Genomic DNA, 23,492 nt, shown 5'->3' with positions numbered 1-23,492 from the left:
CCTCGCTCCAGTTCGCATCAAACGATCTACACCACTTCACCATGCACGGTGGTTTGACAGCTCACTAAAGGACCTAAAGAAAGAAGTGCGCAGACTAGAAAGGAAGTGGCGAAAATCTCAGAATTCAAAAGATAAACACACCCTTGTCTCTCACCGGGAAAGCTACCAAAATGCGATCACCAAGAAAAAATCCTCCTACCTATCACAGGAGATCGCAAAGGCCGCCAACAGACCAGCCCAACTATTCCGCACAGTTGATAGACTATGTAATCCATCCTGTCTAAAACCCACTATAACTCCCTCAAAGGAGCTATGTGAGAAATTTGCCTGCTACTTTGCTGACAAAGTATCTTCTATTCGGTCTCTCATTCAGTCCACAGCACCCAAGACTCATGCAACTAATGGAAATAGCTGCAAAAACAACCTAACACCCTGGACTGATTTCAAAAGTATTAGTGAGGAAGAGATCTCAGACACCCTCTGTCGTCTCCACCAGACAACCTGCGACCTGGACCCTGGACCAACTAAACATATGCTGAAATGCCCTGACCTGCTTGGTCCAGCATTTCACAAAATAGTAAATTGCTCTCTGCAAGCAGGGAGGTTTCCTACCTCTCTAAAAGAAGGAATCATCAAGCCCCTTCTCAAAAAACCTTCCATGGATCCAGATGCTATGAGCAGCTACAGACCTGTCTCCAACCTCCCCTTCTTAGGTAAAGTTATTGAAAAGGCTGTCTATCTGCAACTTGAAACCAGGCTGTCAGTAAACAACATCCTGGACCCTCTACAATCTGGCTTTAAGAAACACCACAGCTGTGAAACAGCCCTCATCCAAGTCTGCAACGATCTGCTCATGGCAAGGGACAGAGGGGAATGCTCCATCCTAATCCTGTTGGATCTCTCAGCTGCTTTTGATACAGTTGACCATGAAATCCTGCTTAACAGACTGCAGGAGTACTGTGGCATCAGTGGATCAGTCCTCCAGTGGTTCAGATCATTCCTGACTGACAGAACACAGAGAGTATCCCTAGGACCTATAATGTCCAAACCTGCACCTCTACAATTCGGAGTGCCACAAGGATCAATCCTATCCCCTCTGCTGTTTGCAATCTACATGTTGCCACTCGGTACACTTATCCAACGACATGGCCGGACGTACCACTGCTACGCCGATGACACACAGCTATACCTGTCCTTCAAACCTGGTGGAACAGACCCTACCCCAAAAATAAACTCTTGCTTAGCTGAGCTTCAGGCATGGATGAATGATAACTGGTTGAAACTGAATGCTGACAAAACTGAGGTCCTGTTTGTCCAAAGCCAGTGCTCGCCATCAAAACAGCTCTATCCTAAAGCAACACCAATCAGGATTGGGAATTCAGACATAAACAGCTCCAACCTTGTGCGCAGCCTTGGCGTACTAATCGATGGGGAATTGAGTTTCAGAAACCAAATTTCATCTGTAGTTAAATCTTCCTTCTTTCATCTGAAGAACATTGCAAAGATTAAACATCTGATTCCCCCAGAGGATCTTCAAACCCTAGTCCACGCCTTCATCACATCACGGCTGGACTACTGCAATGCCCTTTATGCTGGCCTCCCCAAAAAAGACTTGCGTCGCCTGCAATTAGTGCAGAATGCTGCTGCCAGATTGCTAACAAACCAGCCTCGCCACTGTCACATTACACCGATCCTTCGCTCACTGCACTGGCTACCAGTACAATGGAGAATACTCTTCAAGATTGGACTGCTGACATTCAAATCCCTGCACAATCTGGGCCCTGGATACATGAAGGACTTGCTGAAGCTGCACCACACCTCTCACAACCTCAGATCAGCAAGTTCTATAAACTTGGTCACTCCCAGAGTGCACCTCAAAAAATCTGGAGACAGAGCCTTCTGTCATGCTGCCCCTACTCTTTGGAACTCCCTACCACACCCAGTAAAGACAGCACCATCCCTGGAGCTATTCAAATCCAGACTGAAAAGCCACCTGTTTAGCCTGGCATTTCCAGATTTATAAAATTCTTCCCCTGTACCACGATGGTCGGAGCCATGCTTATGCGCTTTGAGTCCCACGGGAGAAAAGCGCTTTACAAATGTTATTTGTTGTTGTTGTTGTTGTTGTAGTAAATAAAGGTAGAAATGCACTTTAATTAAAATAAGGCACTGCCTAATACAGCGTGCTTCCATTATTTATTTTACTTTTCTTATATACAGGCATCTAAACGCCAGCAAGTACAGAATGAGCTGTTACACTGTGTTTATACTGATAGTAAAAAAGCCAAAGTATGCAAGAAACTTTGTTTGGAAAAACATTTTCTTTGAAGCTGTTTCTACTTCTTCCAGAGTTCTAAACATTACTTAACTGATAACATCAGGTGAGAGACTGGTGGAAGCTGGCATATTTATTTATTTTTAAAGAGGAGCTGTCAGCCATAATATCTCAGAAAAGAAACCACATATACTGTATAAGTAGATAAATACTTATTCTACTTACATAACATATGTATCACACTTTCCACATTTTGATTTTGTTGATTTCTCTATAGTAAAAAAAAGAGAAAATCCTTCTTAGGGTTTTCCATTTTGACTGTGTCTATCTTGAAGCCAATCCTAATATTATTTCCTCCTTAACTCTGTCTGTGTATCATTGCCCTTCCTCCACCCAATCTTCAGACACTTCCATCCAGCTCTGCAGTACAAAGCATGAGAAATATTGGCCAATCAGAGAGGAACAGAGGTGTGGGAGGGGAAAGTGGGAGGGAAAGAGGCTTCAGACAATCAGGCTGCATTAGTTATGTCTGAGGGGAAAGTAAAGAAGAAAAAAAGAAAACCTAGCATGCCCTGCAACTTCCTTTGTGCGGCAGAAGTACCAAATTAGAGCCAGGTAAACTGGGGAATGATGTTTTATGGAGAAGAAAAACAGGTCAGCCTCCATATCCCTCTCACCTAGGGTTCCATTTAAGCCACCAGCAAGCAAGAAAATACTCAAAACAATTTTAATAGTACATTTTTAACCAACTTTTAGATATTTTTTCAATTGTAAAATTCTTAAAAGTTATTTTAAAGAGAAGATGAAAATGATCTCCTAGAAGATAACTCAGGACAAAAAGTGAATTGCATATGGGCTTTGGTCTGTAAGAGTGCTCTGCAGCAGAAGGCTGCATGACATCATAACCTAGGCTACACATCACTGGGAGGGTGAGGGCACATGCCAACATATAAAACTAGAAACATTTATAAAAAATGGGTATCCTGAATAAGGTATTACATTACTGTCCTTTTTAAGTATAAGTTCAATAACATTTATTGTTGTCACTCACTTTTATCCTTGGTAATACCATCACCTAAAATGTGAGCCTTTTGTCTCAGCAAAAACAAAACCTGCAACAAGTTTTAACTCACATTTCAATACTAAGAAATACATTTTAGCTTGATGGGGTTTACATTCTGTTGAATTTTTAGGAAAGGTAGTTATATTGGTGATAATGAAATAAACATTTCATACTTTTCATTTTTTTAATGAAGAAAACTGGAGTTTATTACTGTGTGCATGTGTTTTTTTTTTTTTTTTTTTTATAAAACATCTGTTTATTTTCCAGAACAGCAGAATACATAACAATATACACAGTAAGCCACATACCATTGGTTTTTCTGTTTTTACTGATTTTACATGGACACATTCTTCATGTTTTGAGGTAGTGTTACTGAGGTCCTTATGCTCTCCATGTGTACCGTGAACTTGATGGCCTGGCGACCGGGACTGTGAATGACTTCCTGGCTCTCTTGGCGGGGGAGGTCTCGGGTGGATGTCTCCTCGCTGTTTTTTAGTGACATGAGCTTCCGGACCATGAACAGTCTTAACATGTTTCCTTAAGGAACTGGGGTCCGTATAACGCTTCGTGCACCCAGGTATCTTACATACATATGGTTTCTGGAAAATAGAGGAGAATGCAGAAAACAAAATGTTAAACTTTTTTACTGTGAAAAACCTGTGAAACTTAGCAAACAGTAATCAAGGATATACACATTTTTGTACTTTTGAAGCTAAACTCCATGGCTCAAAAGAAAAAAAAAATATTTAGAGCTGCAAAGAACCTAGTCTTAAACATGTTGTGTGTTGGACTGTGCAGATAAGCAAATGTTTTGTATGAACCCTACTTCAGTGCAGAAGCTGTGCTCTTACATAGAGCTACATGTATTAAATCATTTCTTAATTTAAGTACATACTTCAGATTACTGTTGCCCACAGGGATCAAGACTCAGGACTGCCTATGCATTATTACTATGTAGGAGCTGTGAAGGTGCATTGTGCAGCACACAACGGGGCAGAGCCGGGACAAGGTCCTCCAGCACCCAAGGCTGAGACAGCAAATTGCGCCCCTCCATCCCTGCCACCCCAGCCATCACACACTGATTGCTATTACACTAAGAGACGCCACAGGGCCCACAACCTCCCCAACACCTTAATATCTAGTTATCTGGCTTGCAGCCACTGCCATGTATCCCCTTTTATTATTTATTTCTGCTTCAAACACAATTAGGAATGACAGCTGAATGAATTCTGCGCCCCCTCCTACACTGCGCCCTGAGGCTGGAGCCTCTCCAGCCTATGCCCCGGCCCGGCCCTGCAACGGGGCGAGAAGGGTAAGGAGGGAGAACTATAGGGTCAAGCTGCAGTCGACAGAGATAATTTGGCAAACTAGACCTCTCTCTGACCTATCGGGAAGGGCCAGGGGCTGCTGTACACATGCTAGATTCCTGGTGGGGAGGCACGGCTGAGAACAATCTAAGGTGTGAATACAGACTTTAGTTTTCTAATAAATCCCAGATATTCTACATTTGTTTAAAAAAAATTGCTGCAATCACACAACCTTTCAGCAAATCTTGCCATGGTCCAATATAATAAGGTTTTTGGTTGAACACTTTTGACACCTAATATCAGACATTTCTTTATAAATTAGGCCAGTTTTGCAGCATAATTTGTGTTTTCCAGCCCAGTAAAACCTCATCATATCAGGCTCAGTGATTGATATTTCTTCGGTACTTTACCTCATTAGAATGAGTCCTGTTCTGGTGTTTGGCTCTGTCAGAAGCATTCGAAAAAGCCTTATTGCAGCCTTCATGCTCACAGACATAAGGTTTTTCTCCAGTGTGAGATCTCAAGTGAGTTTTCAAGTTTTCTAATCTGGAGTAAGCCTTGGAACAACCTTCAAACTGAGCAAAAGAAGAAAACAACATTAGCTATTAAACTAAAAGCAAACATGAAGTGAAAATAAATGTATGAGATAATTTATTGTATGTGTTTTACCAGTAGTAAATAGGACATAAAACAAAGTCTATATTTTCATGTTCAGTTTAAGGGCTTAATTCTTAAGACAGCATTGTAGATAGCATCTCTAACAAATCTACGTTGTAGAGCAGGAAAGGGAGTTGAGCCCCAGAGGTTTATACCCCCCTAGTGACCATGCCATTTTTTACAATTTGCCACTTCACAACTTTAACGCTTTATTGCTTGGTCATACAACTTAGCACCCAAATGAATTTTACGTCCTTTTCTTGTCACAAATAAAGCTTTTTTGGTGGTATTTGATTGCTGCTGCTAGCTGGCAGCTTAAAGAGAGTCTGAAGCGAGAATAAATCTCGCTTCAGACCTCATAGATAGCAGGGGCATGTGTGCCCCTGCTAAAACGCCGCTATCCCACGGCTTAACGGGAGTCCCTTCACCCCCAAATCCCCTCCGTACAGCCGGGGAGCGCTTCCGCATTGGGGCAGGGCTAACCGCCACAACCCTGCCCCACGTGCGTCTGTCAGCGCGTATCTCCGCCTCTCCCCTCTCAGTCTTCCTTCACTGAAAGGGGCGGGGGAGAGGCGGCAATGCGCCACTGATAGACGCGACTGGAGGCAGGGCTGCAGCCGTTAGCCCTGCCTCCAGGAAGAAAAAATACATGACCAATTTGCGACCAAGGTTTGCGGGGGTGGGTTTGGAGGTGAAGGGACCCCCGTTTAGCCGCGGGATAGCGGCGGTTTAGCAGGGGCACACATGCCCCTGCTAACTATGAGCTCTGAAGCGAGATTTATTCTCGCTTCAGAGTCTCTTTAAAGGGCATTTTGTTTGATAAGGAGAGAAATTATCACCTAGGAGAAAACTTAGGAGAAAAAAGAGCCGTTAATATGTTCCACTTCACAACCTCCATTTTCTGAACTGTTATAAAAGACCTAAATAATATTCTGAAACATTCTATAAAATAAACATTATTGCAGATCTGGTATTAAAGAAACTCATGTGGACTTACAGTGCATTTATGTGGCTTTTCTCCGGTGTGTCGTCTCATGTGGACTACCAACATATACTGAGCTTTAAATGGTTTTTGCTCTCTTGAACACTCTAGCCAGCGGCATACAAACTCCTTCTTTTCACCATGTATGTGATCATTGTTAATATGCTGCAAAGATTAAAAAACACAAGCATGAGTAAATCCGAATATTAAGAAAGTATGTCTCATCATTTCAATGTGTAAAATTACTTCTGTGCATTCACTAAGGCTATATTTATATAGGACATTAAATTGTTTGGGATCACAGGATTGAATTACTTGAGGACTTCTGTGCTCTTGCACTTTACCTTCTAGCCACCCAACCAAGGTATTATTCTGCTGTTAATGAGGTTTTAGTGGGTGAGGGCTAAACTTTTTTTAGGTTAAAAAATAATATTAACATAATATGTATTTGAGGGATCAGTCATATTTAATAAAACTTTTTATGAAAAACACCCATGCTTAACCTGCTCTTGATGCATGGTACTGAAATCTATGCCCTGTTTGCAGCCTTTTATCTCTACCAGGATGTAGCTGCACAAAAGCATAAAAAAAACCCCAAACAAACAAGAAAACCTAAGAAAAAACGCAAGCCTTTATCCCGGAACACACGCACCAGGCAAATCGCCAGCGAGGGATTTTTTCCCCCCTCAGCTGACAGTACGGGTTCAACAACACTTACAGATGTGTAACTAGTGATGCGTCCTGTTGCTATGCAGGTGGAGGGACGACGGAGCAGTGCGCAAGTGATGTCATGCGGCAATTGGTTAAGTGGAAAGAACAATACAATCGGTCAGTGAGAGGACATCTCAATCTGCCTGGCAGATCGCTGGTCGATGCATCGGAGGTCGCTGTACAGACACTTGATTCTCAGCAGAGGCTGTCGTCAGCACCTCTATTTATCTAGCCTCTGTTCATCTAATATGTGTACAGGGCTTTAGATTACATTGCTGTACAAAGCTATTGTTTGATTTGCATAACTACAAATCTCTCTTCAACTCATCAAGAGACTGGCATAAATTATATTATGTATATACTTAGTATGGAAACCAAAGTTTTCCAAGAAAACTGGAGGTCAGCAGAACGATAGGGCAACAGTATTAGTTTGTTTAAGGTAAAAGTTGCCTCAGGCAAATACTTTCATGTTGTGAAACCACAAATTACAATACTTGACAGGCACTCTGAACGTACAGGGTAGACATAATGGTATATAATTGCAGCAGGTATTCCAAAGTTGTTCAGCTCAGCTCCCAGAAAGCTTTGTGACAATGACGGATGAGATTGTTCTGGTGTCTGTCATCCCCCCACAAAAAACAAAAAACTAAACATGGGTGATCTGCCACTAAGAAACAACTGGTATTTCTACATTAGAAGTAATACCAGATGTGTGTTTTTTTTTTTTTGCTTTCTTAGTTTCTGAAACCTTTCTATGTTCTTATTCGTAGAATTCAGTCACACTTGAAAGCTACTTCTGTCACCACAGCACAATCATAAAGCACTACTAAAATAGTTTAACAGCTCAAAATTATTAAAGCTTTTAAAGCGTAACAGGAATTACATTTAAAAAAAATACTTCAGGAAAAATCTCTTCTTGTGTCTAGGTGTTGCATCCTTAGGCATTACATGTAAATGTGTGTTTTTGGGTTTGAATAAAATAGGTTGATAATGTTTGATAAATCTCCTTGAATCATTAGAACTGAAGAAGTTCCTATGCAGGTATGATAAATAATTTTCCAGAATAGAAAAAAAAGAGTCCAACTAAGGGCTTGTTCACTCTATATCGAGGAAACTGTGTGGGTCGTCCACTTAAATGTTCCCGACATGTTACACTGCATGGCAAAAAACACTGTACTGTGAACAGTAATGTGAAAGTCTATGGACCTTCATGTTACCGTGCAGATCACATACAAATTGTGATATGTCATAACAGACAGCACCGCACATAGGGCTTGATTCACTAAACTGTGATAACTCAAATATCACACCTTATCAAAGATATCACACCTTATCAAAGTTAAAGTGAACCTTAAGCCAGAAAAAAAAAAGAGTTTTACTCACCTGGGGCTTCTACCAGCCCCCTGCAGCAGTCCTGTGCCCTCGCAGCCACTCACTAATCCTCTGGTCCCCCGCTGCTAGCTAGTTTAGTTTTGGTCACGTGTAGCTTTTTCCACATTCCCGACTGTAATTAGCGCTATTGCGGGCCGCAACGTGTACAAAAATATGCGTTGCCGCATATCTATGCGTTCGTAATGCGACAACGCGTATTTTTGTACCCTAAAACTACTTTTAGCAGCCATGAGCGAAGTATCTTGTGAATGATAACTCGGGTGGGGCTGCTGCCGCCAGCTTTACCAGGCTAAGGATAGAGCGGATCCTGCGTCCAGATCAGTTAAGTATCAAGTGCCCCTCAAGTCACTCTGCATTAGGCTGTGGGAGGCGAACAGGGAGACTGGGAAGGCACAAAAGAATGCACTGATTTACCTTTATCTACCAAACTACTTAAACATTTCAATAGTCTTATCTTTTACATTTAACGCCTTAGTTCATATGTGATTCTCTTTTTCTCCTAAGTTTTCACCTAGGAGTTAATTTTTCATCTTCTTTTCAGCAATTGAAAAGTAACAAAGGCCCATATGCAATTAACTTTTTCTCCTGAGTTTTCTCCTTAGTGATATTTTTAAATTTGTACATAAAATGCCTTTTAAGTCCCCAGAAAGCAAGAAAATACAATGATTTTGATAGTACTTTTTCACTTACGTTTTGGTACTGAAAAGTGATGGAAAGTGATTTTAAATCGAAGATGAAAAATGATATTCTAGGACAGTGATGGCTAACATTGGCACTCCAGCTGTGGTGGAACTACAAGTCCCATGAGGCATTGCAATTCTCTGACAGCTCTAAGCGTAACTCGGGGAGGCAGAGGCATGATGGGATTTGTAGTTTTGTCACACCTGGAGTGCAAAGGTTAGCCATCACTGTCCTAGGAGAAAACTCAGGTGAAAAAGTGTATTGCATATGGCCCAAAAAGTTAGTGAAAAAGTACAATCAAAATTATTTTGAGTATTTTCTTGCTTGCTGGTGGTTTCTTGATGAGTTTTGAAAATATCACCTAACATAAAACTCAGAAGAAAAACTGAATTGCTTATGGCCTCTTTTTTAATACAGGGTAAAAAAAAAGTATCTCTTTTTACAAAAAAAAAATATTATTTTTTTCTGTCATGTTATATCTGTTCATTTACTGTGTAACATTGCATTCTGAATGCCATCCTACAAATTCATTATCAAGCGCAACAAAATGTTCATGCCGATCACACATCAGTTATTAGAAGAACTAGCAGAAAATGTATCTGTCTGCATTGTAGTCGCTCTGGCCACACTATCTGTCAACCATTATGAATCCTTTAAATAAACTTAAGCTGCGTTACCAGGGTAGTTTATACTTTTGCCCTCATTTAATAATATAGCTCACTTTTCTTGTTTATCCACTGAGTTGCAGCTGCCCATACATAACAGGCAATAGGTTAAACATGCTCAGCTTGTATGTTCAACTACAAATCCAAGAATTCCCAAAAGAGAAGAAAATCCCTGGCTCCCGTACAAAGAAAACACTGTACTTTTCTCCAAAGAGCTTTCTGTGGCAATTTAAATGTACAGAGACAGACACAATATCCTGGAGAAGCAAATCTACCTTGTAACATTCCTGACCCCAAGCAGAAGATATGACCCCTGGAGGAACTTCTGCAGAAGGCAACTATTCAGACAAATGCACTGTCATCCATTATTCAATCAAGTCATGCTTTTAATTCCTTTCGTGTTACAGCACAGGTAGTGGTAGAAATCAGACACAGGCATTCAATATTTTAGATTTGTTTGAAGACAAATAAATTACATACAGTATGTATACATATCTTTATGGACAATAAATTAAAGATCATTATGCATGAATCTATATTGCTTCTTGCTTATATTATACTGGTGAATTGCTGAATGTTTTGGAAGAAAATGAGGAGCTGTTCCTGTTAACATCCAAATAGACCATGCTTTCATATCTTGTTCTGATAACATTGCACTTCATATCTAATTGCTATGAGCAGTGCCTACAACTTTTAGATCCTACATAATGATAGAATTTAGTTGTTGCAATGTTAACACAAAAACACTTAGGAATGATATGCAACCCCTTCAGGTTTTATAAATACCAAATAAATAAATCACTTTAGTATGTAAACACTCTTGCAATGTTTGTGTAGTCTTTTACGATGGTGATATATACAATCCCAACTTCCCTTTAATTTCAAAAGTAAAATAATGAACACAGCTACAAGTCATTGAAAGCAATACAGAGGTTAATACAAGACTAAACCTATGGCTTAGATGTACTTGCTTTCACAGCAGTATCGCTGCTGAGACTCTCTTGTAAGCTCTGTCAACACAGTTCTGAAAGCCAGCTGCAACGTGATGCTATTTCACCTTCTTTGAGCAGCCTGTTCTCTGCTTCAAGAAATGGAATCCAGCAGGAAGCTAGTTAAGGAGGTGGTATTTATGAGGTGACACTTATCCCCTGAGATCTGCACTTTGTTGGCTCATGCAGTCTCCACAGACTAGAGTGCAACACTGAAAAAGGCTTTTACCTTCTTTTATAAAGAACTGTGGCCTATTTAGCTCCAAAGCTGAATTTATCACACTGGCACAATCCATGAAAACATAACACGAGGCATTTAGGACAGGCAGGTATGCTGAACCTCCACTTTTTCGTTAAGAGAGCTACAACATAGACAAACGGATAAACAAGACATTCTGCCACCACGGAATCATGCAATTCACTTCCTAGAGGCAATGGAAGGTTGCTCTTGGCAGGAAATATTTTTTTTAGTTCAAAATTATGTTTGCGGCAAGTATAAATGTACATTTCCTAATGTGGTAAGGATCAGTGGTAAAGACAAAAAAGGGTCATTACAAGTGGAGAAGTTTTGTTTCATTCTCCCGTCTCCTTCCAGGTGGAGAAGGAGGTTTGGCTTTCTAGTGAAAAATTACCAAAAGTTAGTAGTATTATTATTATTATTATTTATTGTATTTATAAAGCGCCAACATATTACTGCATAATAGGTAAATGGGTTAACATACAAGGTAGGACATACAGGAAACTCACAACAAAAACAAGATCATGCAAATGATTTGATAACAGTACAGTGTCATAGGTAAAAATAGAGACTGTTCTGGTCTACAAGAGGGGCGATTGAAAGTAAGAATGCATTATCAAGCTGGAAACACTGGGAGGATGACCCTGCCAGAGGCTTACAATCTAAAGGGTAGGGGTGGAGACAATAGGTGCATCTGTTGAGATGGTGTCCAACAGAACGTATTATGGTGCTGGTGTAGGGGGGTATGCAAGCATGAAAAGGTGAGTCTTAAGGGCTTGTTTGAAGGTATTAAAGCTGGAGGCAAGTCTGATGGCTGGTGGGAGCGAGTTCCAGAGAGTGGGGGCAGCCCTAAAAAAGTCCACTCCTTTTTTTTAAACTACCAAATCCTCTGGGAGAAAGCTAAACAAAGATGGCTGTTGCATTACCATGTAACTAGCGGTGCCCATTAACACTACATTCCCGTGGATGATCGATCATTTCTGATCACTGCAGTAATCGATCAGAAATTATTTGTCCTACCCATTAACAGCTGAAAACCCACTAACCAATTCAATCACATTAATAGAATCGATTCATCTTTTGGATCAATCCCATCAATCTGATCAGATCGGTTAGTGGGATTTCTGAGCAGAACTTTGCTATAGCAAGTCTTGATTTGCATATTATGCTTTAAAGATGTTGGAAAGGGGGCACCTAGACTACAGTCTCATTAACAGTTTAGAACAATTTAGCACATGCAAGTGTACTTTAAAGGAAACCTGAAGTGAGGGGAGTGTGGAGGTCACCGTCTTTGTTTCCTTTTAGAAGTTACTTGTCTCTTATGTGATCCCTTGCTTCCATTAGTGTCTGAGTCACTTACCTAGAATATGCTTTCAGCCCTTTTAGCATAGTCTTTCTGGGACACTTTATAAAGTATCAAAGGAAAAGGATCAGGACAACAGCCACGTAAGTAAACCAAAAAGTTTGCAGTTGCACCTTCCAAATGTCACTGTTTTTCATGATTCTTTTAACCAAGACTTAAATCCATCTTAAAAAGACTCTGTAACAAAAAAAAGTTTCCCTGGGGGGTACTCACCTTGGGAGGGGGAAGCCTCAGGGTCCCAATGAGGCTTCCCCCACCCCTGCAGCTGCAGGCAATCTAGCGCTGGCTCCCCCGAAGCATCCCGACAGGGCTTGATAGATTTACCTTCCCTCGCTCCAGCGGGGCCGTTGTTGTGGCTTTCAGCACAGAGATAGACAGAAATAGCCGTTCTCTGTCGGGTCCGCTTTACTGCGTAGGTGCAGGAGACTTGCGCCTGTGCAGTAGCGCAGCCCGACAGCGATCGGCTATTTCCGCCTATCTGCAAGCGGAGAGCCAATACTGTGCCTGCGGTAGGGCCGGGAAGGTAAATATTTACATCCCCGCTGTTCAGAGGGGCACAGCGAGACCGACATGGGACACAGGAGGACGGGGGAAGCCTCGATAGGATCTGGAGGTTTCCCCCACCCGAGATGAGTACCCCCCAGGGGAACTTTTTTAGTTACAGGTTTTCTTTAACCAGTTCCATAACATGAGTCTCATGTCCTAATCTTGTACTCTAAAGATTCATGCACATAAGACTCATATCTAACACTAAAAGCTGCGTCCCCCACGATCAAGCACAACTTTAAAAGTTAAAGTGACAGTGTCACATTAAAAAATAATGTTTTTTTCCTATAGTTAATTGTTAAACCCTACCTAATTAATTAAACTGTTGTGTCATCTGTAATTGGCCTTAAAATTTGTGGACACCTGTAATGGCTGACGCTGTATAGATGCTTCGCTATGTTGTTGTCTAGCAATGCATCTACACAGCACTGGGGTCCCCAAACTGTGTGCCCTAGTGATCGCATGCAATCACTACGGGCGCACAGGATGACAATAATGGTAGGCTACATGCCCAACTAGTGAAGAAATATGGCATATATGGTATTGTTTTAACCGGGACAAGCCAAATAATGTATTTTGATGTGTTTTAAAACTGTGCATTTCTGGCTAATTTTCCTTTATTCCTAAATACATGTAAGGTTAAACAATTATCGGAAAAAAATTATTACTGAAAGAAAGTTTAGATTGACCTAAAAAAACAAAATATGCATCACTTACTGATGGCATAAGTAATAAAATGTTTTTGTTGTATCAACAGTGACACCGCTGAGACGCCAAAATTGTCAGGAACCTCCAGAGGTCAAAAAAAACTCCGGAACCTGAAGTGGTTAAAAAGTAGTTTCAAAATCTATAAAATATCTTAACTATGTGTTCTTAATTCCATTTAATTGCAAGTAAGCTTTAGTAGTAATGTAAAAAGGAAAACTAATATATAAGTGAAAGAAAAAGTTTTCTTCCTTTTTCTCATTTACAGGAAAAAAATATTTTATAGATGCAATGAATTTTCTCACAAGTTATTAAGCACTGCATTCCAGCTAAATTCAGGCACTGATAGCCAAAACCTTTATGGCTATATTGCTGCATTTTTGAGTTATGAAAAAATAACTCTTGTCACACCTCCAAACTGGCCTGCAGAGTGAGCCTTGCCAATCTCTTCCACACGGTGCTGACATTTTTATAAAGCATTTGCACTGGTCCAAGGTGAGTGTAATTATTTCCACACATCATGAAATTCAATTGACAATTTAGCGTTTTCACATATTTATGGCCAGAGGTAAAAAAAATAAAAATGAGACACATTTTATGCTCCCAACATTTCTATTTTCTCTAATCAAAATGATACTTCATAAAGTAAAGGGTTACTGTGGTATATTAAGTATATAGAAACCCATGGAACATGAAAAATGCTTCTTTCAGTTGGCTAGTGACGATATTTAGCTTAAAGGAATTGGAAGCCTTGTTCAGTTGAACAGAACAGTGTTACTCAACTGGCTGCAAGGCAGTGCAAAGTATTTACATACAACAGGTTACTAAGCACATCATAAACTCATAGTCTTTTCTTTGACATTTCAGAGCAGGTATTTGTCATTTCAAAATGAACTAATGGCATTTTCTGTCATGGTGACAGTTGCCCAATGGAAGCAGCTCATTTAGGTTGGAATTGGCTGACTCAGTTTGTGACTAAAGGTGCCTATTAATGCTACAATCTCCCAAATGGTTAACCATATAATTGATAGAATCGGGCACCATTAATGGTGCCAATCTAACGATCGTTCCATCGATCCAATTTTACAAATAATTATTTTGGTCTGGTCGAATTGATTATCATTTCGCCCTCCAATGGTGGACTCGAATGATCATTTCGCAATGATTGGACCGGGCAGGAAATTGTACCGTTAGTGGACATCTCAGGCTTAGGGCCTAAGTCTCAGTCAGTGCACATATAAAAAGGCAATTTCAGAGCAGAATAAATGTAACAGTGAAGTCAGACAGATGGAGCAATTGTAAAATACTGTGTAATATTTACCGTAATAGGTTTGCTTAACGTTCACAGGAATTGGACACAGGCTTTCTTTTAGCACTTAACAAGCTACACCTTTTTTTTAATAAAAATGTATCTTCAAATAATTCATGAGTATTTGCAATAGTGATAAGCTTAATTTTCTGGTTTTCTATGTAAATTTCATAAAAATATACACTGACTTGAAACAGTGCCAGTCATGTTGGTAAATTAACTAGGAGTCTAGTTAGCTAATTAATCAGTAGTTTACAGGACTTGTTTAGCTTAATTTCAAACAAAGTTTACACAGATAGCATGAAATTTAAGGCCCATACACACGTCGGATTTTAGCGAACGACCCGTCGTTTGAACGTTCCGTCGTTCGGACGTTTTTGCGTCAAATCCGACGTGTGTACAGATTATCGTTCGGGTGATAAGACTGGTTACCAGCGATCCGCCCGGCGGATCGTTGGTAAACAGTCTTATCACCCGAACGATAGTCTGTACACACGTCGGATTTGACGCGAAAACGTCCGAACGACGGAACGTTCAAACGACGGGTCGTTCGCTAAAATCCGACGTGTGTATGGGCCTTTAAGCTCAACACAGTTTAAGTATAAGCTAACAAACACCACGCAAATTCTTGTTAATAAACTTGATTTTTTTTCTGAATTATGGTACATTGATTTAGTATTATTATCATATATTTATTTTTTTTTTTTTTTAGCTAGGTGTGTTTTGATGTGAATTGTTTTCAGTGTGATAGTCCTGGAAATCTTGGTAATAGTTACATGAGATAGGAGATTCACCTAACTCTTCAAGCCCCTTTCACACTGGCGCGGTGAGTTGGCCTGGCTTTACTGCAGGCCAACACTACACCAGTGAATGTCTATGGGGCCTTTCACTACGACCTGATGCAGCGGAAGTGACACAATTGCAGCAACCATGACGCAAGCGCATACATACGTTACTATTGATTTGCGCGGCTACATGCGGCGGACAGGAATGAATGTAAATCTATGGCAATGTGTGTATTTTTAAACATTCCTGCAGTAGCATTGTGGTGCAAATGTGCAGAAGCATATTTTAGCAACACACTTCTGCGCAATTCTTTTATCTGGCCACAGGAAGTGAGCGCTAGAGAGCCTCACTTCCTGCTTGGCCTGCTGCCTGACAGGGATTATCACGTATTAACGTGTAAATCCCTGAAGGCTGTTTCTGGTGCTGCGGTGCGATGCAAATCACAATGCTACCGCCAGTTAGCAGTGTGAAACCAGCCTTAAGTTTCTCAGGTCTTGTCCTAAATACAAGACTGTGTTGACTATTACAGAAGACTGTGTTGACTATTACAGTCTTGTCTAGGAACATTGTGCAGGATTATTATTATTATTATTACTGCCATTGTTATAATACTTTATTATTCATTTATTAACATTTTCATATGTCATATATATTCCCAGAAGTTGACATGCACACAAGATAAGAGTCTGCCTGTAAAAGCCATTATATAAAGCCCTGTAGAGAACAGAGAGCTACAAATTTGTTCAGTTATAAGTTGTGCTTTCATGAAAAAAAAGAAAGCTGCTAATGCCACTTTCTTGCTTTTGGCAGGGTAGATGGCAGCAAATGCCAGAGCCAAAATGCCTTATGCAGAATTTCTGACTGCTTAGATGGTAAAAAGAATTTAACCTGTTTCCTACCGAGAAAGCAGACAGGATACTGGAAAGGAGAGGTGCCAGAATTAGAACAGGTTTTCTCAGTCCTGGTCTAAAACACATAGCACATTGTGGCTTTTTATTGCTTATTTCCAGCATGGAGACACATACTAGAAATATTGCAGGAATTAACAGGGCTGGCCTGGATAGTCTCATCCACTTGGCACAGTTTACACTTGGCATGCTATCTATGTTCTTTCTGTGCCGCAAAGTCCAGGGTTCACTTAGTCATGCTAATAAACTACATTACAGCGCATCATAAATATTGATGCTGTACAGGTCAGCGGTTGGATTTAAACCTATGAACAAGAAATATACAGGAAATAAAATTATAGCTATTTGTTAAGTTGGGAGGATGGACATGAATCGCGCCAAACTGAAGAAATGTTGTAAATTGCAGCTCCCAATGAGATGCTTTTTATAATAACCAAGCATGAAGCAAAGCACTGAGTTTGTTGTACAACACACACAGAGAAAATGTCATTTCATTTGCTACACTTGCTTGTACAATAGGTCACTGTGCTATTTTATAAACAAATAGATTTCAAAGCCAAGAATTGAAAACCCTACTGGTCCAGTGATGCCCATCATTTCACAATGAACAGATGGAAAATTATCTAAAGATACCAATGGAAATTAAAGAAAGTAATACAATTATTCAAGTTTGTAACTGTTCCCGACTAAACCTGAAAAACAAATTTCTGTTTATGTATGACCGACTAGTGACATATCTACCTACTCATCAATTAACCTAGTCATCAATTAAGAATTACTGAAGAATATGATAGTTCATTCAGGACAATTTCCAGCACAAGGTTTGTATATAGAAAATGCAAAACAAAAATAAGTTGAGAGCAAAGATGAGTCAGTCAAGTTCTGCCTCAGCCAGCTTGGAAGGTTCACATATACCTACAGAAGTATACATATAACTCATTTTGAATTTGCAAAGGGTGTGAAAGTTGGAGGCTCAGATCCATATTACCAGAAAAGCAAAATTCTGTCTACAAATGAATCAAGTCTACAAAAAGACCCTAGAGCTCATTTGAGGATGAATACAAGATATGCAACTTGCAAATCAAGTTCTTTAACCACTTGAGGACCGTGGGCTTTACCCCACCTTAAGGACCAGGCACTTTTTTTCCATTCAGACCACTGCAGATTTTCGCTCATACAACCTACCACCTAAATGAATTTTGGCTCCTTTTCTTCTCACTAATAAAGCTTTCTTTTGGTGCTATTTGATTGCTGCTGCGATTTTTACTTTTTATTATATTCATCAAAAAGACATGAATTTTGTCAAAAAAATGATTTTTTTAACTTTCTGTGCTGACATTTTTCAAATAAAGTTAAATTTCTGTATACATGCAGCGCGAAAAATGTGGACAAACATGTTTTTGATTAAAAAAAACCCATTCAGCCTATATTTATTGGTTTGGGTAAAAGTTATAGCGTTTACAAACTATGGTGCAAAAAGTGAATTTTCACATTTTCCAGCATCTCTGACTTTTCTGGTCACCTGTCATGTTTCATGAGGGGCTAGAATTCCAGGATAGTATAAATACCCCCCAAATGACGCCATTTTGGAAAGAAGACATCCCAAAGTATTCACTGAGAGGCATAGTGAGTTCATAGAAGATATTATTTTTTTGTCACAAGTAAGCGGAAAATGACACTTTGTGACAAAAAAAAAAAAGTTTCCATTTCTTCTAACTTGCGACAAAAAAATGAAATCTGCCACGGACTCACCATGCCCCTCTCTGAATACCTTGAAGTGTCTACTTTCCAAAATGGGGTCATTTGTGGGGTATGTTCACTGTCCTGACATTTTGGGGGGTGCTAAATTGTAAGCACCCCTGTAAAGCCTAAAGGTGCTCATTGGACTTTGGGCCCCTTAGCGCAGTTAGGCTGCAAAAAAGTGCCAGACATGTGGTATTGCCGTACTCAGGAGAAGTAGTATAATGTGTTTTGGGGTGTATTTTTACACATACCCATGCTGGGTGGGAGAAATATCTCTGTAAATGACAATTGTTTGATTTTTTTTTACACACAATTGTCCATTTACAGAGATATTTCTCCCACTCAGCATGGGTATGTGTAAAAATACACCCCAAAACACATTATACTACTTCTCCTGAGTACGGCGATACCACACGTGTGGCACTTTTTTGCACCCTAACTGCGCTAAGGGGCCCAAAGTCCAATGAGTACCTTTAGGATTTCACAGGTCATTTTTGTTTCAAGACTACTCCTCACGGTTTAGGGCCCCTAAAATGCCAGGGCAGTATAGGAACCCCACTAATGACCCCATTTTAGAAAGAAGACACCCCAAGGTATTCCGTTAGGAGTATGGTGAGTTCATAGAAGATTTTATTTTTTGTCACAAGTTAGTGAAATAAAAAACAATAAAAATCAATTTCCGCTAACTTTTGACAAAAAATAAAATCTTCTATGCACTCGTCATACACCTCACAGAATACCTTGGGGTGCCTTTTTTCTAAAATGGGGTCACTTGTGGGATTCCTATACCGCCCTGGCATTTTACGGGCCCAAAGCCGTGAGTAGTCTGTAAGCCAAATGTCTCAAAATGACTGTTCAGGGGTATAAGCATCTGCAAATTTTGATGACAGGTGGTCTATGAGGGGGCAAATTTTGTGGAACCGGTCATAATCAGGGTGGCCTTTTAGATGACAGGTTGTATTGGGCCTGATCTGATGGATAGGAGTGCTAGGGGGGTGACAGGAAGTGATTGATGGGTGTCTCAGGGGGTGGTTAGAGGGGAAAATAGATGCAATCAATGCACTGGGGAGGTGATCGGAAGGGGGTCTGAGGCGGATCTGAGGGTTTGGCCGAGTGATCAGGAGCCCACACGGGGCAAATTAGGGCCTGATCTGATGGGTAGGTGTGCTTGGGGGTGATAGGAGGTGATTGATGGGTGTCTCAAGGTGTGATTAGAGGGGGAAATAGATGCAAGCAATGCACTGGCGAGGTGATCAGGGCTGGGGTCTGAGGGCGTTCTGAGGGTGTGAGCGGGTGATTGAGTGCCCTAAGGGCAGATAGGGGTCTAATCTGATAGGTAGCAGTGACAGGGGGGGGGATTGATGGGTAATTAGTGGGTGTTTAGGGTAGAGAACAGATGTAAACAATGCACTTGGGAGGTGATCTGACGTCGGATCTGCGGGCGATCTATTGGTGTGGGTGGGTGATCAGATTGCCTGCAAGGGGCAGGTTAGGGGCTGATTGATGGGTGGCAGTGACAGGGGGTGATTGATGGGTGGCAGTGACAGGGGGTGATTGATGGGTGATTGACAGGTGATCAGTGGGTTATTACAGAGAAGCACAGATGTAAATATTGCGCGGGCGAATTGATAAGGGGGGGTCTGAGGGCAATCTGAGCATGTAGGCGGGTGATTGGGTGCCCGCAAGGGGCAGATTAGGGTCTGATCTGATGGGTAACAGTGACAGGTGGTGATAGGGGGTGATTGATGGGTGATTGATGGGTAATTAGTGGGTGTTTAGGGTAGAGAACAGATGTAAACACTGTACTTGGGAGGTGATCTGACGTCGGATCTGCGGGCGATCTATTGGTGTGGGTGGGTGATGAGATTGCCCACAAGGGGCAGGTTAGGGGCTGATTGATGGGTGGCAGTGACAGAGGGTGATTGATGGGTGACAGTGACAGGGGGTGATTGATGGGTAATTGACAGGTGATTGACAGGTGATCAGTGGGTTATTACAGGGAAGAACAGATGTAAATATTGCGCTGGCGAATTGATAAGGGGGGGGTCTGAGGGCAATCTGAGCGTGTAGGCGGGTGATTGGGTGCCCGCAAGGGGCAGATTAGGGTCTGATCTGATGGGTAACAGTGACAGGTGGTGATAGGGGGTGATTGATGAGTAATTAGTGGGTGTTTAGGGTAGAGAACAGATGTAAATACTGCACTTGGGAGGTGATCTGACGTCGGATCTGCGGGCGATCTATTGGTGTGGGTGGGTGATCAGATTGCCCGCAAGGGGCAGGTTAGGGGCTGATTGATGGGTGGCAGTGACGGGGGTGATTGACAGGAGATCAGGGGGATAGATGCATACAGTACACAGGGGGGGGGGGGGGTCTGGGGAGAATCTGAGGGGTGGGGGTGATCAGGAGGGAGCAGGGGGCAGTTTAGGGCATAAAAAAAATAGCGTTGACAGATAGTGACAGGGAGTGATTGATGGGTGATTGGGTGCAAACAGGGGTCTGGGGGGTGGGCAGGGGGTCTGAGGGGTGCTGTGGGCGATCAGGGGGCGGGGGGGGGGGGGAAATCAGTGTGCTTGGGTGCGACATAGGGTGGCTGCAGCCTGCCCTGGTGGTCCCTCGGACACTGGGACCACCAGGGCAGGAGGCAGCCTGTATAATACACTTTGTATACAATACAAAGTGTATTATACACTTTGTATGCGGCGATCTGGGTGCTAGTAACCCGCCTTCCGAACGGCTGGCGGGTTACAGCGCGAGGTGGGCGGAGCCCCGGCGGACGACCGCGTCACGAATGACGCGATCGCGCCGCCCATGCCCGTAAAAGGACAGCCGCCATTTGTCTATATGGCGGTCCTTGCGGGGTCCACTTCCCGGCCGCCAATTGTATATACGGCGGTTAGGAAGTGGTTAAAGGGTACCTGAACTGACAGGATGAGATATAAGTGTGTATGTACAGTGCATTTCCAGCACAGAACTACCAGAAGACTATATTCATTTTTCCTTCCTCACTGCAGGGGTTAAATAATCAGGTATGCAAATGTCATTGTTTCTCAAGGTGAGAAAAACAAAAGTTTGCTTTCCTAAAACAGAAAGAATTTGCGATAATTCAGGTTGGAGTGAGCTCGAGATGTCTCCCAGGCACCACTGCTGAATATATGCAAATTAACCATTGTACCCTTAGAAGCTTTCTCAAGGTGGACCTAAACTATAGTGTAGCTCTCACTAATAGCTAATTCCAAGCCATAAAATAGTTGCCTGAGACAAATTTTGAGTACATGTAATTTATAAAAAAGTGCAACAGCTCATAGATTATCACTCTGTAACAGTAAAATACTGTAGCATTCAGATAACAAAGCAAAAACATTAAACGTACCGCGCATCACCCCAGATGAGCCAACTTTTTACATCTAAATTTGGGGTGTACAGTGTTTGTGTGTATGGGATTGTCAACTTAATACACCAAGAGCAGGGCCCCTCTATGTGAAGTGCTGATGGGTGCATATCTACCTGTTCTCTTGCATCTACCCATCAACCTCTGAACTGGCCACTAGAGCTCCATGCTTACTGCAGGCACATGACAGTGAGCTTGGAGCTCTAGTGGCCAGTTCACAAGCTGCCATTGAGACACCGGGGACTAGAGCTGGTGTGAAAAGTAGATATGCTTCCATTAGCACACTTCACCAATCAGGACTAAGGTGCTACATTGGAGCAGGTTGCTGCTTTTGGCCTATTTTTGACCCAAAAGTGTGTGTATGTGGAAGGGGAGAATTATCCATGGGATATCATGCACAGCCTTTTCTACACAGGACCTTTTATCTTTAAAACCAAAAATAACAATGTGGAACTCTTAAAAGTCATATTTAGGAACAGGAGAATAGATACAGTTGTTTATCTCATCGGTTTATTTTAGGTTCAGGTTTGCTTTAAGACTCCAATGTTGGAATACAAACTAAAGACAGTTTTCAAGTAACCTAGTTATACTTACACCTTCTGCAAATAGGCTTTAACAATTTCATTCTGCAATTGCCCAATTTTATTTAAACTTGTATTCTATGTATACTTACAGATCATTGACTGCGCACTATGCCAACACACACATACACACACTATAAATGGCTATTTTTGATCATGTTGACTATGTTATTTACTTAGTTATGACCAATCGTAATAAGCCCATGTTTAAAGATGCTCAGCAGTGAAATTTGATACAAATTCTATGCAACTTGTTTGACAAGAATGAATCCCTCTCTATCTGCTCCGTGGCTTTAAAAGCCTGGTTAAACCTCTCAATATTGTGTGCGATCTCTACGGCGGCAGCCATTACAGGTGTCCATTAATCTTAGGGCTAAGTATCTGTGACACAAGGGGTTAATTAGTTAGGTAGAAGTTCATATTTTACTTGGGGAGGGAAGAGAAACACTTTATTAATTTCGTACTACGACTTGAAAAATCTTACCCGGACCGGGCGCCTCCTACCCAAACTGAATCAACTTTATTACTTAATGGGGGTACTTTAATACTTTTCTTTTTACTTTTTTTTCTTGGTTTCATGAATGATTGCTGTTAGCAGCACTCGTTCACTGTTAAATGAATGCACGCTCATGCAAGTGTACTAAACCTACACTCCCCATGCTGAAACCATTTGTACAGCTTGTTAACATATAACCAAATAGACAAGTCAACCAAGTATGGATAGTATTAAGTGTAATCCTAATAGTAAACAAGCTACACTGTTTTTGTCTCTTCTTGAACAATCTGTTTTCAGTCTGTGCCCAATGATTCCATACATCCACAAATTAGCTCTTTACACTCATCATATTTCTACTGAAGTACTGATAACGCCAGTAGACACTGAGTACAGGCTGCCGATTATTCATTTTTTTAATTTAGTGCCAATGATTTAAGCTTGTACTTAAATCAAGATCTCTTACTTTCCTCTTATGCCTGGTACACACTATGAGATTTTCTGGCCGATTTACTGTCAGATCGATTATTTTCAACATGTCCTATTTGCTTTCCGATCGATTGCCAAGCATTTTCCGATCAATTCCCTAATAAAGTTAACAGAAATCAATCGGAAAATGCTCGGAAATTGATCGGAAAGCAAATCGGACATGTTGGAAATAATCGATCTGACAGTAAATCGACCATACAATCTCAGTGTGTACCCAGCAT

The 23,492-nt window shown here is 41.2% G+C and overlaps 1 protein-coding gene across 2 annotated transcripts in view; it reads right to left on the bottom strand.

The window, feature by feature from the left end:
- Nucleotides 1-23,492, bottom strand: part of GLI3 (GLI family zinc finger 3) — a 425,689-nt gene that overhangs the window by 16,360 nt on the left and 385,837 nt on the right. For both annotated transcript variants that reach the window (XM_068236373.1, XM_068236372.1), the window contains 3 exons: nucleotides 6,300-6,449; nucleotides 5,056-5,220; nucleotides 3,647-3,937 (listed from right to left, as the gene is read on the bottom strand). In XM_068236373.1, the coding sequence (XP_068092474.1) occupies nucleotides 3,647-3,937; nucleotides 5,056-5,220; nucleotides 6,300-6,449 (606 nt within the window). The remainder of the gene's footprint in view (nucleotides 1-3,646; nucleotides 3,938-5,055; nucleotides 5,221-6,299; nucleotides 6,450-23,492) is intronic.

The sequence above is a fragment of the Hyperolius riggenbachi genome, chromosome 5 (assembly GCF_040937935.1).
Source record: "Hyperolius riggenbachi isolate aHypRig1 chromosome 5, aHypRig1.pri, whole genome shotgun sequence".
In the NCBI taxonomy this organism is placed as follows: domain Eukaryota; kingdom Metazoa; phylum Chordata; class Amphibia; order Anura; family Hyperoliidae; genus Hyperolius; species Hyperolius riggenbachi.
This window is presented reverse-complemented; position numbering and strand designations above follow the sequence as displayed.